Genomic DNA, 17,977 nt, shown 5'->3' on the forward strand with positions numbered 1-17,977 from the left:
ATTTGTTTTGAGACCGAGTCTCCTTCTGTTGCCCAGGTTGGAGTGCAGTGACGTCATCTTGGCTCACTGCAACCATCACCTCCCAAGCTCAAAAAATTCTCGTGCCTTAGCCTCCTGTGTAGCTGGGACTACAGGCACCCACCATCACACCCGGCTAATTTTTTGGTATTTTATCTGGAGATGGGGTTTCACCATGTTGGCCAGGTTGGTCTCCAACCCCTGACCTTAAGCAGTCTGCCTGCCTCAGCCTCCCAAAGTGCTAGGATTACAGGCGTGAGCCACTGTAGCCGGCCCCACTCACATTCTGATTCCCAGTTTTTTTGTTTGTTTGTTTTTGTTTTTGAGACGGAGTTTTCACTCTTGTCATCCAGGCTTGAGTACAATGGCAATATCTCAGCTCACTGCAACTTCTGCCTCCCGGGTTCAAGTGATTTTCCTGTCTCAGTCTCCCGAGTAGCTGGGATTACAGGTGCCTGCCACCGCACCTGGCTAATTTTTGTATTTTTAGTAGAGACGGGGTTGTACCATGTTGGCCAGGCTGGTCTCGAGCTCCTGACCTCAGGTTATTCACCCTCCTCAGCCTCCCAAAATGCTGGGATTACAGGCATGAGCCATCTCACCTGGCCTAATTCCCAGTTTTTATTACTCAGTTTTGACTGCCACAAAGAATAGTGAGACCAAATGTTTTTTTTTTTTTTTAATTTTTATTTTTTTTTAATTTTTTTGAGACAGTCTCGCTCTGTCGCCCAGGCAGGAGTGCAGTAGTAAGATCTCGGTTTACTGCAACCTCTGCCTTCTGGGTTCAAGCAATTCTCCTGTCTCAGCCTCCCGAGTAGCTGGCACTACAGGCACGCACCACCATACCCGGCTAATTTTTGTATTTTTAGTAGAGATCGGGTTTCATCATATTGGTCATGCTGGTCTCGAACTCCTGACCTCAGGTCATCTACCTGCCTTGGCCTCCCAAAGTGCTGGGATTACAGGCGTGAGCCACCACGCCCGGCCACAAATGTTCTTTACAAATACTTATATACAGAACTTTTTGGGTCTTCTTAGTGAGAATGATTAATTTTTATCTCAAGTTTCCTTTGAAATGAACCATACCATTATTGGCAGAGAGTGGAATATTTAAATATTTCCTGAGTGTTCTTTCAAACCAGCCGTAGAAAATGAAAGAGTGATTCGTTTTCAGAAATGCTCTGAGCATCTTTTACCAGGAATGTGACTGACATAGATCCTCATATAGCTGGCTCCTTGTCATTGCCATCTCAGCTCAAATGTTACCTTTTTAGAGAAGCCCTCCCTGTCTATCATTCTTTTTCCCTCTTTCATAACAAAATACAAGATAATAGTCTCGTATTTTTTCTCCACCAGCAAAATGTAAAGTTCCATGAGGGTAAGGACCTTGCCTGTCTTGTTTACCACTATGTTGTGTGTCTTATCCTGAAAACATGGGAGGCAGTCAGTAATTATTTGCTTAATGAATTAATAAATATTTCATCTCAAATTGTGACATCTTTTTCTCTAAATATCAGAATAATCCTTAAAAAATTTTTGATTCCAGTGAACTAAAGTTTTCTAAGCTAAGTATAGCGAAAGGAGGTCAGTGTAGCTGGAGTGAAGCTAGTCAAGGGAGAGACTAGTAGGAGATGATATCAGGAGGGGAGGTCAAGGCCTGTGGCTCATGTGGATTTTGGTTTTCACTCTTAATGATATGGGAGGCCATTAGAGGGTTTTGAATGAGAAGTTTATGAGAGGTGACATGGTCTGAGTTATCTTCAAGAGTTACTCTGACTTCTTTAAGGTCTGTAGGAATCTGTAGGGATACTGAAGTATGTTCTATTCTGGGCTCTCACATCTGTTCTATTGGTTATTTATCTGTGCCAGAACCACCCTGTCTTAATTTCCCTCACTCTATTATAATCCTCAACCTATTCAGTAGGGCATCCTGCCAGATCCTACCCTCAAAGCCTAGTGCTCTTGTAACTTTTCTTATCTTTCTTACTATTTTCTTTTTCTTATTCTTTGCTGCTCATACTTGTAGTAGGAGGGTGTTGCTTCTACTTGGAACTCTGCCCTTCCATATATATTTTAAAATCAGCTTGTCTTAATTCTTTAGAAAACCTTGTTGGGATTGTGATTGGAATTGCATTGACTATATAGATCAATATGGAAAGAATTGATACCTTTATAGTTTTGAATCTTCCTAGCTGTAAAATTTGGATAACTTATTTAGGTGTTTTTTAATGTCCTTGAGTAAAGTTACATATATATTTGAAAAGTGGTTTTGAATATCTTTTGTTAAATCTTAGGTGCTTTTTAAAATTATTGTAAATGTGGTTTGTTTTTGTTTTTCTTTGAGACAAGGTCTGGCTCTATTGTCCAGGCTAGAGTGCAATGGCACAATCTTGGCTTACTGCAGCCTCCGCTTCCCAGGCTCAAACCATCCTCCCATCTCAGCCTCTGGAGTAGCTGGGACTACAGGCATGCTCTGCCACATGCAGCTAATTTTTATATATTTTGTTGAGGCTGGATTTCGCCATGTTGCCCAGTCTGGTCTCGAACTCGTGAGCTCAAGCAGTCTGCTTGCCTCAGCCTCCCAAAGTGCTGTGATTACAGGCGTGAGCCATTGTGCCCCGCCTATAAATGTGATTTTTAAAAATTGCATTTTCTATTTCTTACAAATGCTCTTTACAGATGCTGCTGATATTTGTGTATTAAGCTTATGTTCAGCTACCTTGCCAAACACTAATAATTCCAATAATTTATGAATTCTTTTGAATTTTCTATGAGGTAATATATGCAAATTCTGTTTTCGTTTCCCTCTTTTCAATCATACATTTTATTCATTTATTGTTTCTTATTTTACTAAGCCAGCTATAACCCACAAGGATGTTTTTGTTTTGTTTTTGTTTTTGTTTTTGTTTTTGAGACAGGGTCTTGCGGTGTTGCCCAGGCTGGAGTGCAGTGGTGCGATCACGGCTCACCGCAGCTTCGCCCTCCTGGGCTCAAGCAATCCTCCCTCCTCACCATCTGAGAGTAGCTGGGACTACAGGCGTGCACAACCACACCCGGCTAGTTTTTGTAGTTTTTCTAGAGAAAGGGTTTCACCACATTTCCTAGGCTGGTCTTGAATTCCTGAGCGTGAGTGATCCGTCCACCTCAGCCTCCCAGCAGCCTCCCAAAGTGCTGGGATTATGGACACGAGCCACTGTGCCTGGCTAGGATGTTTAATACTAATGTTAATAAGTATTAATAGTAGAACTCCTTGTCATGTTTTTGTTTGTTTGGTGGAGACAGGGTCTCACACTGTTGCCCAGGCTAGTGTCCGGTGGCGCAATCACAGCTCACTGCAGCTTTGACCTCCTGGGCTCAAGTGATCCTCCCGTCTCAGCCTCCCACAACCATGCCCACCAGGCTAGGTTTTTTTGTTTTTGTTTGTTTTTTTTTGTTTTTGTAGAGACTGGGTCTCCCTGTGTTGCTCAGGCTGGTCTCTAATTCCTGGGCTCAAGCGATCCTTCTGCCTTGGCTTCCTAAAGTGCTGGGATTATATGCGTGAATCATGGTGCCTGGGCACATGTTCTTAAGTTTTAAAGGGACTGTGTCTACTGCTTCACATTTAAGAATGATGTTTGTTGTAGGTTTTTGTCAGATGCCCTTATCAGGATATGCACATTTTAAAGTCACCTAATTATGTATATATTGCTTTTTAGAAAATTTGCACCAATTTACATTTCTACCATCAGTGTATGGAAGGGCACTCCTTGACAATACTTACCCACATCACATGGGGTATTCTTGTTAAAAGTTTCAGATTTTATAGGCAGTAAGGAACTTCTTGTTTAGATTTGTTTCTTCCTTTTAAAACAATATTTTGTGTTGTTACCACTGTTATTCTTAGAGATGGGATAAGCTTTTTGAAACAAAGCTTATTTTGAAAATATTTCAGATTTAGAGAAAAATTGCAAAAATAGTGCAAAGAATTTCCTACTTCCTATACCCTTGACCTAGATTTTCCAAGTGTGTTAATATTTTATCATATTTGCTTTATCATTCTTTCTGTCTTTTTTCTCTTCCCTCATACACACATATAATTTTTCTCAATGGTTTAAGTTGTAAACATGATGCCCCTTTAAAAACTTTAGTGCTGTTTCTTAAAAATGAGAGCATTGTTTTATATAACCGAAGTACTAATATGAAAATTAGAAAACTACTGACAACAGTACTATAATCTGTGAACATTTGAATTGTATCAATTGTTCTTCATAGCAAAAAAAGAACAAAAGCTTTTTCTTGTCCAGGATGTAATCCAGGATCATGCAATGTATTTCATTGTCATATCTCTTAATCTTCTTTAATCTGGAATAGTCGCTTCTTGTTACTCAGTTGTTTCTTGTCTTTCATGACCTTGACATTTTAAAAGAATATGGGCCAATTATTTAGTAAAATGTCCCTCAGCTTGGGCTTGTCTCTTGCTTCTTGTGATTAGATTCAGGTTTTGCATTTCTGGCAGGAATGCCACAGAAGTGGTGATGTGATACATCCTATCAGGGGGCATATAATGTTGGTTTGTCCCCTTATTGATGACGTTAACTTGATCATTTAATTAAGGTGGTGTCTGGCAGGATTCTTCAGTGTAAAATTACTATTTTTCTTCTTGTAATTAATAGGTATCTTGTGGAGAGATACTTTGAGATTAGATAATATCCTGTTTTCCATCAAATTTTCAACCACTAGTTTTAGCATATATTGATCATACTTGCTTGAAATAATTATTACCAGAGTGATTGCCAAATGGCGATCTTCTAATTTTATCACTACATTTATTATTTGGAATTATACTTCGCAAAAGAGCTTTCTCTTCTCCCCCATTTATTTATTTATGTCAGTAAGGACTTTTAAAAAAATTATATGGGTTATAATCTGTTACTGTGCTTATTTACTTTGTTGCTCAAATATTCCCGATTAGGCCAGTGGGAGTCACATCAGTCTGACTCCTGTGTCCTTTTGAGGTACCCCTATCATTCTTTGAGCATTTCCTTACTTTCTGGCACCACAAAAATATGCCCTAGGCTCCTATGGTCCTTCTCCTGCCCCACCCTTGGAATCAGCCATTTCTTCAAGGAACCCTAGTTCCTTTTATTAGAGCACCAGCTGTGTTCATAGCTATAGGGGTATCATTGCTTCTAGGCCTTCTCAGCAGACAGAGCTAGGAAATATATGTATGTGAGTGCACATTTACACAAACACCTTTATATCTGTCTATACTCCTATATATTAAAAACTGAGCTTATATTGTTAACTCCAACTCCAAGCCTTCTCCCTTTTTATATTTGTTACTCCCTTTTATGAGAATAAGAAACCAAGGTCAATATATTCACAGAATATTTACCTATTTGCCCAATCTTAGAACACACACAAACAAGTTTCATGTCATTGTATAAAAGCAGGTAGCTAAGTAGAATATAGTATTTGTTTATAATTCTTTTTATTTTTAGCTTTAGGAGAGTAGATAGTGAAAATGCTGTTTTTAAAAGTTAGCTGTGGTTAATTCATTTGTCCTTGTCCCCAAAAGTGTGGTTATATTATTCATTTCAAATACAGAGAGGTTCATTTGTTTGTTTGTATTCATTCCATTTTGGGTTCTTCGCTCCTATTACTGTTGGTTTCTTCTTCATTTTAAGTGTATAAAACATTAAAATGGATTGAAAAATAACTATACAAAAAGGTAAGATTGGTTACTAGAGTACTGCAAATATAAAACTTACAGCTTTTAATTGTGTTTGTTTTTTTCAGGGAGTCATTTAATACTTCATGATTAGAACAAATATGTGAAAGTTCCCACCAACCAGTGAGAATTTCTTCCTTCAGACGGTTTTGGATCTTACTGCACAGCTTTCTGAGAAGTTCTTTTGGTGCCATGTTTTGTGGCTTGCATCAAAAGAGGAGTTTGTCTTCATGAAGATTCCTAACATTGGTAATGTGATGAATAAATTTGAGATCCTTGGGGTTGTAGGTGAAGGTAAGTTGGAATTTTTGCGTTCCTTGAGTTTTGAGCAATGAACAGTTAGTTATTCCTACCACCAAAAAGTTACTAATTAGATCCTGTTAATTTAACCTATATCAATTCACATGTGTGTCTAAGAGTAAAATATTAAAAATAAAATTACTCTTAAACAATTTGGGTCTCACTCTCCAATAAAAAATTAATGACTTTTTAAAACCCTTTAAAGTTTAATAAATCAAAGATTTTTTTCCCTTTTCTTTTAAAAAGAGCCCCAGTGTTACAACAGTCTTTGCCTTCATTCATTTTTTTTTTTTTAGCAATCATGAGTTCCTTAGTCTGCATTTTTTTTCTTGGTTCCATTTTATTTTTATATCAGCTAGGCTTATTTTGAATAACTTAAATTTCATTCATTCATTCATTCATTCATTCAAGACAGAGTCTCACTGTTACCCAGACTGGAGTGCAGTGGCATGATCTCGGCTCACTGCAGCCTCTGCCTCCTGGGTTCAAGCGATTCTCCTGCCTCAGCCTCCTGAGATTACAGGCGTGAGCCACTGTGCCCAGCTAATTTTTGTATTTTCAGTAGAGACTGGGATTCACCATGTTGGTGAAATTTTACTTAATACCTGGTAAATAAACAAATAAGTAAATTCTGTTTCTTTGAAAATGGGAGACTATGTTTTGTAAATTCTGAGGCATACAATTTTATCTCTGAAATCAGGGTGTATCTTATAATCAGTATCATGTCACAGTTTAATTGGCAGCATTCTCCCTTTCCTAATAGTACTTAAAATAATGCTCATGACCAATGATATACCATTGATTTGATGAAATATGATGTCATTTTGTATAAACTGACTCCTAAAAAAAAATCATTTCTTCTGATTTTTCCTGCTTAGTGATTTTTGCTCTAGACTTAAAGATAACTTTGGAAATTTTGATAAATGATTCTGTTAACAGAAGATAAGTGATTATAATTATGGTTTCTTAGCATTTATATCTTTAAAGCATATGTTACAAAAATTTCATATTTCAGAATTTTCAAATAAACTCTGAATTCCTAAAGGACTAAAAAAGTTCACCTATGTGAACAGCAAAGCTGTTATTAAGTTTTAAAGTTGGCAAATCCTTTCAAATACATAGAAACAATTAAAATAAAGAGTTTAATCATTGGATGCTTGTTTCAAGGTCTGAAATTCAAACCATACAAAACAAATACGTCTTTGTTCCTTCACTAGTCAACTCCTCTTCCATTTCTTCATCGATGTTATGTAAAAATTTCATCTTCAGTGTCTTGCCTACCATCTGTTCTGGAATAGCCTATTTTATTTTTCAAAAGTATTAGAATTAGAGACCAATGCAATAAAGCTGCTGACTGGAGAAGGCTAGCACATAGGGTGTAACAAGGATAGAATGCTCCAGATTCTGGGCCTAAGTTTTTCTGGATCATAACTAGTTTTTCTCAGTATAGCCATAGGTGATCATCTTCTTTGGGATTGGCTCAAAATTACCAGACTGTTATATATATATATCAGAATATGTTACTTTAAGTTGTTATCAGAACTACCATTGCTGTATGTTTCTTTCTTTGGAAAGCACCTCACATGTATTTTTGGCTAGGATATACATATAAAGTATATAACAATCTGTCACCAGGAACAGTGACTCATGCCTATAATCCCAGCACTTTGGGAGGCTGAGGTGGCGGATCACAAGGTCAAGAGATCCAGACCATCTTGGCCAACATGGTGAAACCCTGTCTCTACTAAAAATACAAAAATTAGCTGGGTGTGGTGGCGGGCGCCTGTAGTCCCAGCTACTCAGGAGGCTGAGGCAGGAGAATCGCTTGAACCCAGGAGGTGGAGGTTGCAGTGAGTGAGCTTGTGCCACTGCACTCCAGCCTGATGAGAGAGCGAGACTGTCTCAAAACACACACACACACACACACACACACGTTGCAGTGAGTGAGCTTGTGCCACTGCACTCCAGCCTGATGAGAGAGCGAGACTGTCTCAAAACACACACACACACACACACACACACACACACACACACACACACACACACACACCCACCCTGTCAAGCAAACTCTGCATTCTTGTAGTTTAGACAGTGTATTTTTTACCCCATAGAAAAACTGGCATAGGCAGTTAGAATTGGACAATTGCCTGGCAATTGTGGAGTTAAGTTAGATGGTTATAATGGCTGGTTCTATGCTAACTGTGATAATAGGATTCATCCATCTCTACCAAAGTGAGGGAGACTTGTTCAGGTCCCATAGACTGTATTGGAGACACATTTCCTAATTTTGTATCCGTGAAGCCCCCTTCTCATAGATGAATGCAGGCTTGCCAGTCTGCTAATGTTAATGTTCTTGATGTTTCTGCAAAGCTCAGCTATCATTCATTACATTTTGATTCTCTTAATTAGATTTTTCACATTATAATTTTAACCTCAGTTTCCTGAGTACTTTGCTGTCAACTCTGTCCTACTTCTAAGGAAGAAGTCTATTGCCTAGATAATAGGATAAGTAACCCCAAAGGTAGTTACTTGTTGAAATACACCAAAGACAGTGGGAGTGCTTGTCGCCTTTGTGCATGAACTGAGTCTTTATTTATGGCAAAAGGTAGCAAATCCTACTAGCTATTAATTGGAATACTGAGGCCTGGACTACCTTGCCAGTCAGGAGAGACATTCAGCTGGGTGTGGTGGTGCATGCCTATAATCCCAGCACTTTGGGAGGCTGAGGTGGGAGGATTGCTTGAGGCCAGGAGTTTGAGACCAGCCTGGGCAACATAGTGAGACCATGTCTCTACAAAAAAAACTTAAAAAACAAAACAGAAAAAAAAAAAAGAGGGGCATTTCAGTATCCTAGAGGAAGATTTTAATGTCTTCTAGAACAGATAATGTATTTGGTGGGCTCTGTGCTTGAGCTTACTATTGGGATGTCATTAGCTCTTAAGGTTTTTTTGTTTGTTTGTTTGTTTGTTTTCGAGTGTTTGTTTGTTTGTTTTCGAGATGGAGTCTTGCTCTGTTGCCCAGGCTGGAGTGCAATGGCGCGATCTGGACTACTGCAACCTCTGCCTCCTGGGTTCAAACGATTCTCCTGCCTCAGCCTCCTGAGTAGCTGGGATTACAGGCACCTGCAACTATACCCAACTAATTTTTGTATTTTTAGTAGAGATGGGTTTTTACCATGTTGGCCAGGCTGGTCCCGAACTCCTGACCTCAGGTGATCTGCCAGCCTCGGCCTCCCAAAGTGCTGGGATTATAGGCGTGAGCCCCTGTGCCTGGCTTAGCTCTTAAGTTTTAAGTTCCACAGAATCTTCTGAGTTAATTTTCCTTTATTCTCAAAGTTCTTGAGACCAAATCTTGTCTTCATAAATGTGTAACCCTACATTTAAACGTATCGCCAGTGAAATTTTCTTTAAAAAGAAACATTTAAAAATACTTGTTGGAAGAAATGACTTGTCTATACTCTTGATTTATAATAAATGTATAATAAAGTATGTTCCATTTGTATGTGGCTCATTATTGCATTATCACTATAGAATCTTGTCACTTTAGTAGTCATTGTTATAACACTGAGAAGCAATGTCAATATAGCAGAGCTTTGTAGTTTGTATGCGTGCCCTTGATTGTTTACTTCTTTTTATTATAGGAGCCTATGGAGTTGTACTTAAATGCAGACACAAGGCAAGTACATTATTTTTAAAAAGAAATATCTGTATATGTTTAACTGTTTTGAAACTAATGTAGTGGTCTTTGCGTGTGGGCATGTACAGGTTGAGCATTCCTTATCTGAAATGCTTGAGACCAGAAATGTTTTGGATTTTTTTGGATTTTGGAATATTTCCATATATGTAATGAGATACCTTGGGGATGGGACCCAAGGCTAGACACAAAATTCATTTATGTTTCATATATACTTAATACATATAGCTTGAAGGTAATTTTATGCAATATTTTAAGTTTTTGCCTAAAACAAAGTTTAAATACTTACATGTGGAATTTTCCACTTGTGGCATCATATCAGTACTCAAAGTTTTGGATTTTGGAGCATTTTGGATTTTTGAATTAGGGATGCTCAACCTGTAATTAAAACTCTGGTTATGAGGATGTTGTTTAATGAAGTGGAATTAATATGTGAATGCTGCCAGAAAGAGACTACTTTTAGATAAGCTTGATCATGGTTGGGTAGTCCTTAGTTCTCAGCAATCACGTGCTATTTTTTTTTTTCAACTGACCTATGCCGTGCACCTCATAATGACATTTAGATCAACAGTGGACAGCATGTATGATGGTGGTCCCGTAAGATTATGATATGGTATTTTTTGTTTAGATAAAAAACATTTTCAGATACACAAATACTTATCATTGACTATGGTACTCAGTAAGGTAACATGCTATACAGGTTTGTAGCCTTGGAACAATAGGCTATACCATGTAGCCTAGATGTGTAGTAGGCTATACCATCTAGGTTTGTGTAAGTACACTCTATGATGTTTGCACAGTGATAAAAATCACCTAATGACATATTTTTCAGAATGTATTCTTGTCATTAAGTGATGCATGACTGTATAAGTGAAAAGCTGCCTAATGGGAGAAGAGAAAAGGTGGTGGGACAGGAATAAGAAGGCAGGGCAGTGACAGATTTAATTTATGTTCAAGTACTTATGAGCAAAGAGTTTTTTTAAAAATTATTTTTCATGTAGACCCATTAACTTAGATTGCTTGATGCATTTGAATCCAGATTTTGAAGGGTAATAAGGTAGGTGTTTGGGTATGAGCTAGAACTTGGGATAATAGTGTAGATTATGATTACTGGCTATAGTTGATTACCCTTGAACAGCTGTGAAATGAACCTTACTAGAAATTATTTTACTATGGTAATAATCACAAATTATTCAGAGAAGTTATTTGAAGTTTCCATAGCTGTTATTCAGTGGTAAGCATGTTTTACTGGGAGAGTAACTTTCAGACGGCAAGTGTTGAAACTGTAACAAACATTAGTTTAAATATTTTTCTATTATGGCATACCTAGTCTGAGTATTTGGCTTCATTTGCATATAATTTGTTAAGACCAAGGTTTTAAGTTTTTTCATGATGTTTTAGAATGATATAATTTATGTCTGTGATGATTTTAGCAATTTAACCCAAAACATTTAAACTCTTGAATCTGTCATCTATTGAAAATAATGTATGTGTGTGTATGTATGTAAATATGCACACACATAAATAAAGATGATACTCTTATATTTGCTTTTTCTTTCCTATTGTACAAAATACTACCTGCCTTTTGAATTTAAGCCTTCGTGACACTTAATATATTTTTGTGTTTAGATCACAGATCTCTTACTTCCATGCAATGGCTTTTGTATTCTTTTTGAAATTGGGTGATTGAACTATTTTATGTTAATAATAGTTATCTGAAGATCTCTTTGCCATTAAATTTTCAAAAATGGTTCGAATACTATTGGTTCTTGATTAAGGATGATTAAGAATTTAAAATAATAAATATAATAAAAATAAATTTAGCACCTTGAACACCTTGTTAAGAAATATTACTGTAGTTTGAAATTAAACAAATGAAAAGCTCCCTAATAAAATGCTAAATGCTATACTTTTAATGACTTGCCTTTAGTTATAAGTTTCTGAAGCTTAAAAAAAATTCCTGGGTGGATATTACTTGGGAGAAATAGGTTATTAGTTTCTAAGTTAAATTTGACTTTTTCCCGAACATAAAACCTCCTTTTATACAATGGCTCTGTTTATGCAACATTGCAAATGGAAACTTCAGTTCTTACTTCTAATCTTGGGTTTTAAAACTCAAATATTTATGAAATATGTACATATCTTACATATGTACATACACATATGCATACATGTATTATACGTATACATATATCTGATATATATTACACATCATGTACAGAGTCCAAATGTTTTCTCCTAGTCATTGTCATACTTCAACCTGTGACCTTTTCCTCTATACTTTCATGTAACTTTAAGCTCTCCTTCTGCCTTTTATATAAAAATAGTTTATTATTTAAATATATTGTTTTTATCTTTCTATTTACTCATTTGTTAAAATGGTTGTTTCATATACCTGGTTCTCAAAACACACACTGTTAGTGCCAGCAGGATGGGCCCAGTGTGAAAGTGGATGAGAATGGACATCTCTACTCTTAGGAAACCAACTCTAAATGTGAACTCTGATTTTTAGTTACTGTGTGTAGGAAACTTTGAATTACAAGGATAAATAAACCATACTTTTCTTGCCTTTATATGGCTTATGGTCTGTCTGAAGAGTTAGAAGAATAGATAACTTAAAAAAAAAAAACAAGTCTGTGAGGTTGCTGCAAATGAGATACATCTAAAACATTTCTCTCTTTGCTGTCCTTCACTACATGAGGTCACACACCAGCTCTTTAAGTATTGTAGCTTTCTCCTTGCATGTGTCTAAAAAGATATCACTGGATGGAAAATTTAAAGCATAAATTAGTGCCTATCTCAGAGTATTATAAAACTCTTTTTTAGAATCTGCAGCTGTTTAGTCATTAGGCTTGTTATAGATAGTATATCCTTTTCTCAGCTAAAATCAGACCTTCAAATCTATACCCCATTATCCAAAAATAGAGAATTTGATGCTTCTGGCAAGATTGATGCTTTAGGGTCAAACAAATGGATTATTATGAAACTCATATTATAATTAAAAATGTATGTAATTCTTCCCGATTGTACTTATGTAAAGTAATCAGGCCAATATCTTTTGCATACCTTTAAAAATTTAGTGAAATGTTTATAAAAATGTATAAGTCAGGTCTGTGTGATTGTTTATGCATAAATTCGGTATCTTTTTGAAAAGGTTGACTGGGGGTGTATATATAATTAATTCTTAGCATGTTGTATATTTGAACAAGTATAGAAGAAAGTCACTTTTTTAATCTGTGTACTGTTGCAGTAATTGAGAGATCATGCTGATAAATAGGTGTATTTTGCTTTTGTGCATAGAATATGATGTTGGGCTGATCCAGACCAAAGATCATACTTCCTAATTTACTGAAATTAATGCTGCTCAATTTCAAAGGAAAAATATAGCTTGTACTTTTTTTTTGACAGCTGAACAAAATTAAGCTGTATATATTTATTGTATATATAATAATAAGTTGTTATATATACACGTTGACATGCATATGAAAACTCTTAGCAGTGACTAAGCTTCTTTTTAGGACTCATTATGACTACTCACATTTGAAAGATGTTCTAGGCTGGGCACAGTGGCTCACGCCTGTAATCCCAGCACCTTAGGAGGCCAAGGTGGGCAGATCACCTGAGGTCAGGAGTTCAAGATCAGCCTGGCCAACGTGGTGAAACCTGGTCTCTACTAAAAATACAAAAATTAGCCGGGCATGGGGGCGCATGCTTTTAGTCCCAGCTACTCAGGAGGCTGAGGCAAGAGAGTCACTTGAACCTGGGAGGCGGAGGTTGCAGTGAACCGATATCGCACCACTGCACTCCAGCCTGGGTGACAAGAGTGAAACTCCATCTCAAAAAAAAAAAAAAAAAAAAGATATTCTGGTTTGGACCTTTACCCTGCAGATATGCATAGTTAATTATCTTTTTATTTGTATGTGTTTGTTTTTTTTGTTTTTTGTTTTTTGCTTTTTTTTGTGACGAAGTCTCACTCTCACCCAGGCTGGAATGCAGTGATGTGATCTTGGCTCACTGCAGCCTCCACCTCATGGGTTCAAGCGATTCTTGTGCCTCAGCCTCCCGAGTATCTGGGACTATAGGCACGCACCAACATGCCCGGCTAATTTTTGTATTTTCAGTAGAGACGGGGCTTCATTACGTTGGCCAGGCTGGTCTTGGACTCCTGACCTCAAGTGATCTGCCTGCCTCGGCCTCCCGAAGTGCTGGGATTTACAGGCGTGAGCCACCGCGCCCAGCCTCGTGTGTCTGTTTTAAAGTGCCTGTGAAATAGGCATGTTTTGTAGCATGCTCTTCTTAGCAAAAACACGAAAAGGTCATGCTTACAACAAGGCAAGGATAATTGAATGGGGTTGAAATAAAGACATTCAATTATAACTTGAGGAAAGTGGGCTTGTACAGCTTGATAGAGAGAGGCTGGAGGGTGATGCTCATTGAGCCCAGGACAGGAAAGTGGTGATTCATATAATTTGTTTCCTGTGACTATGGTTGACTTATGAGAAGTTTTTGTTTGTTTTGAAGCAGTAGGTGACATATGCTTTGGAGATAGCTAGTTATACAAAGCTGTGAACATCCAACATTGGGGTACAGCCTATAAGTGTTCAATAAATAATAATCTTACGTTAGAGAACTGAAAATGAAGGATGCAGTAGAGAGCTGTTGCAGAGTAGCAGGGACCTGGTATGTGTGGAGGGATGAAAGATGATCCCAGGGACTTGAATGTGGTAAACTAGAAAAGCTTTGGTATTATTTATCAGGCTGGGAAACTTGTAAAAGATATATGAGTTTGGGGGGAGAAATAATGAGTTTGGCTTTAATAAAGAATAAAAATGGCAGCAGAACATAAAACCTAATATTAACAAATACTACCTATTGAGCATCTACCACATGCTAGACACTCTACTAGATGTCTCAACCACTACAACAAGATAACTCTATTCTTAGCCTCGTTTTACACATGAGGAGACTGAGTCTTAGAGGGTCTATGTAATAGGGCCAAAATCATGTGGCTGATAAATTGTGGAACTAGGCTTTGATCTGACTCCAGAAATAGCTAACTTGAGCATGAGATAGGAGCCTTCTCTTCTCTTCTCTTTTCCTTCCTTCCTTCCTCCCTTCCTTCCTTTCTTCTTTCCTTCTTTCTCTCTCTCTCTCTCTCTTTCTCTCTCTCTCTCTCTCTCACTGTGTTGCCCAGGTTGGAGTGCAGTGGCACAATCTCTGCTCACTGCAACCTCCGCTTCCCGGGTTCAAACAATTCTTATACCTCAGCCTTCCGAGTATCTGGGATTACAGGCATGAGCCACCACCATGCGTGGCTAATTTTTGTATTTTTAATAGAGATGGGGTTTCACCATGTTGGCCATGCTGGTCTTGAACTCCTGACCTCAAGTGATCAGCCTCCCAAAGTGCTGGGATGACAGGCGTGAGCCATTGCGCCTGGCCTACGTTTTTTTTTTTTTTTATTGCTAAACAATTTTAAGAAGATAGTTGAGGAAAAAGATCTGTCTCCTCTTAGAGAAGCACTCATAGAGAACCATTGTGTGTGGTTTCTGCTCTTGTCCTGGGTTTTGTTGCTGATCCAATTAATTGTAGAACAGTGCCTGGAACGCTGAAATAGTCTCACCCAAATTCTAATTCTTTGTATTTTAATATTTTGTATTTGAGATTTTGCTAGACTGTTGATACCGGAAAAACTACAAATGCTGCTGTTGTCTTTTTTTTTTTCTAATAAGATAGGATCGCGTTATGTTGACCAGGCTGGTCTCGAACTCCTGGCCTCAAGCAATCCTCCCATCTTGGCCTCCCAAAGTACTGGGATTACAGGCGCCTGGCCACTTCTGTTGTCTTTTTATCTATTAAAGAAATAATGGGTCGTGTGTCATTTTCCATGCTGATCTGACTTTTTGTTTTTTTGAGATGAAGTTTTGCTCTTGTCACCCAGGCTGGAGTCCAATGGCGCTATCTCGGCTCACTGCAACCTCCGCCTCCTGGGTTCAAGTGATCTCCTGCCTCAGCCTCCCAAGTAGCTGGGATTACAGGCATGTGCCACCACACTGACTAATTTTTTGTATTTTTAGTAGAGACAGGGTCTCACCATGTTGGTCAGGCTGGTCTTGAACCCCTGACCTCATGTGATCCACAACGCCTGGGCCTCCCAAAGTGCTGCGATTACAGGCGTGAGCACCTGGCCTGACCTAACTTTTTAAGGGAGCTAGAAGAGTTTTGGGCCTTTGCAAGCCTCCTGTTTGCCTTTATCCTCATCATCCGAATCTACATTTAGTTTATTGTTTGTGAGTTTTTTAGTAAACAGAGTAAGGGAATGGTCATGTTACAATTAGTATTACCTCTTTCTACTCTGAAAACTTTTCCTCATTCCTCCTTTTTACAGTGATTCAGTTCCTAAATCATCATTTCCCCACTCACTTCTAGAGGATGAATTGGCTGGAATGCTTTTCCAGTGTACCACTTTCAAATCCTTGGGATTATCTTTCATCCCTCTTCAGGGACTGAGTCCCTGCTACTCTGCAACAGCTCTCTACTACATCTTTCATCTTCAGTTCTCTAATTTAAGTTAACATTCTTATTTATTGAATACTTATAGTTAACTTTAAAGTCCTTTTATGGTAATCATAAAAATATAATTAGTTCAAAGAAGAGAACATCTCTTCTGTACTATAAGGTGAATAATTTCATTAGTCTCTGATAAATGTGCTTAAGTGATTTATACTAGCTCCTTAATGCCACTTTTCTTCAAAACTTCAGAAACAAAAATGAGTGTGAATCATTTTTCCCCCCACAGGCCTGCAATATATAGGCACTGATGAACAAATACCTATATAGTGGAAACTCTTGAGTAATTTAAGCATAGCTCTTTATCAGTTGTTGAAACTTCTTCAAAGTAGTGCACGGATCCCAGCACTTTGGGAGGCCAAGGCAGGCAGATCACCTGAGGTCCAAGAGTTCAAGACCAGCCTGGCCAACATGGTGAAACCCCATCTCTACTAAAAATACAAAAAAATTTGCTGGGCATGGTGGCGGACACCTGTAATCCCAGCTACTCAGGAGGCCGAGGCAGAATTGCTTGAACCCGGGAGGCGGAGGTTGCAGTGAGCGGAGATTGGGCCACTGCACTCCAGCCTGTGCGACAGAGCAAGACTCCGTCTCAGAAAACAACAGAGTAGTACATCGTGATCTATTTCTACATAAAAAGTAATCCAACACTGATTTACTGTGTAATTAGAAGCTGTAGTTCATATTTTACAATTTAAAGGTGTCTTTCATATATTAAAGCATTTTAATTTAAAAAAAATCAACTTTTTTTTTTGTTTTTAAAGTTACTTCCTATACTTAAAACACTGTGTTCTAGGCATGACATCATAAAGTAAAATTCAACCAGACATCTAAGGAAAATCTGTTGAATGCCTATCAAATATCAGGCACTTAGCTAGGCACTGACTACAAAAAAACAATAAGATGTAATTTTTACTTTTAAGGAATTTAACATGGATAAATTAACAAATATAAAGTCATGTTTTCTTTTCTTTTCTTATTTATTTATTTTTTTTTTTGAGACAGAGTCTCGCTCTGTCGCCAGGCTGGAGTGCAGTGGCACAATCTCAGCTCACTGCAACCTCTGCCTCCCGGGTTCAAGTGATTCTCCTGCCTCAGCCTCTCGAGTAGCTGGGACTACAGGTGCCCGCTACCATGCCTGGCTAATTTTTTTTATTTTTAGTAGAGATGGCGTTTTACCATGTTGGCCAGGATGATCTCGATCTCTTGACCTCATGATCCACCCTCGGCCTCCCAGGGTGCTGGGATTATAGGCGTGAGCCATCGCCCCAGCCTTAAAGTCATGTTTTCTGTTGTCAGGAAGTTTAACATATAGTTTGGGAGGTGAATTTGAGATAAGATGGTAGTTGACATGATAGTGTGAAACCTTTCCCTTTTTTTTTTTTCCAATAAATTTCTCCATTGAAGCCTGCCTTAGGAAAAATTCATGTCAATAATAAAGCGGGAGGGGAAAAGCATTTCCCAGAACCCCACATGAGAACTACCATAAAGCTGGGAATAGAATTAAGGAGTAACATTATTAGCTGATAATGGACTGAATGAGAATGGTATAGTGAGAACCTCTGTTTTACCTCTGTGTGTCAGAGGGCCCAGAATCCTTGGTGTAGTAATGATGGATTGTAGAACCTTCCCCAAATGGCACAGTTGAAACTTGATCCAGGAAGCCCAAGTCATTGCCGTTAAGAC

At 38.0% G+C, this 17,977-nt stretch overlaps 1 protein-coding gene across 11 annotated transcripts in view; it reads left to right on the plus strand.

Annotated features, from left to right (window-relative positions):
* The window catches only part of CDKL5 (cyclin dependent kinase like 5), a 209,039-nt gene that overhangs the window by 75,112 nt on the left and 115,950 nt on the right, over positions 1 to 17,977 (plus strand). For all 11 annotated transcript variants that reach the window (XM_034949844.2, XM_055106646.1, XM_055106649.1 and 8 more), the window contains 2 exons: positions 5,797 to 6,022; positions 9,669 to 9,703. In XM_034949844.2, coding sequence (XP_034805735.1) covers positions 5,959 to 6,022; positions 9,669 to 9,703 — 99 coding nt within the window. In that variant the 5' untranslated portion in view covers positions 5,797 to 5,958. The remainder of the gene's footprint in view (positions 1 to 5,796; positions 6,023 to 9,668; positions 9,704 to 17,977) is intronic.

This window comes from Pan paniscus, chromosome X, assembly GCF_029289425.2.
Source record: "Pan paniscus chromosome X, NHGRI_mPanPan1-v2.0_pri, whole genome shotgun sequence".
NCBI lineage: Eukaryota > Metazoa > Chordata > Mammalia > Primates > Hominidae > Pan > Pan paniscus.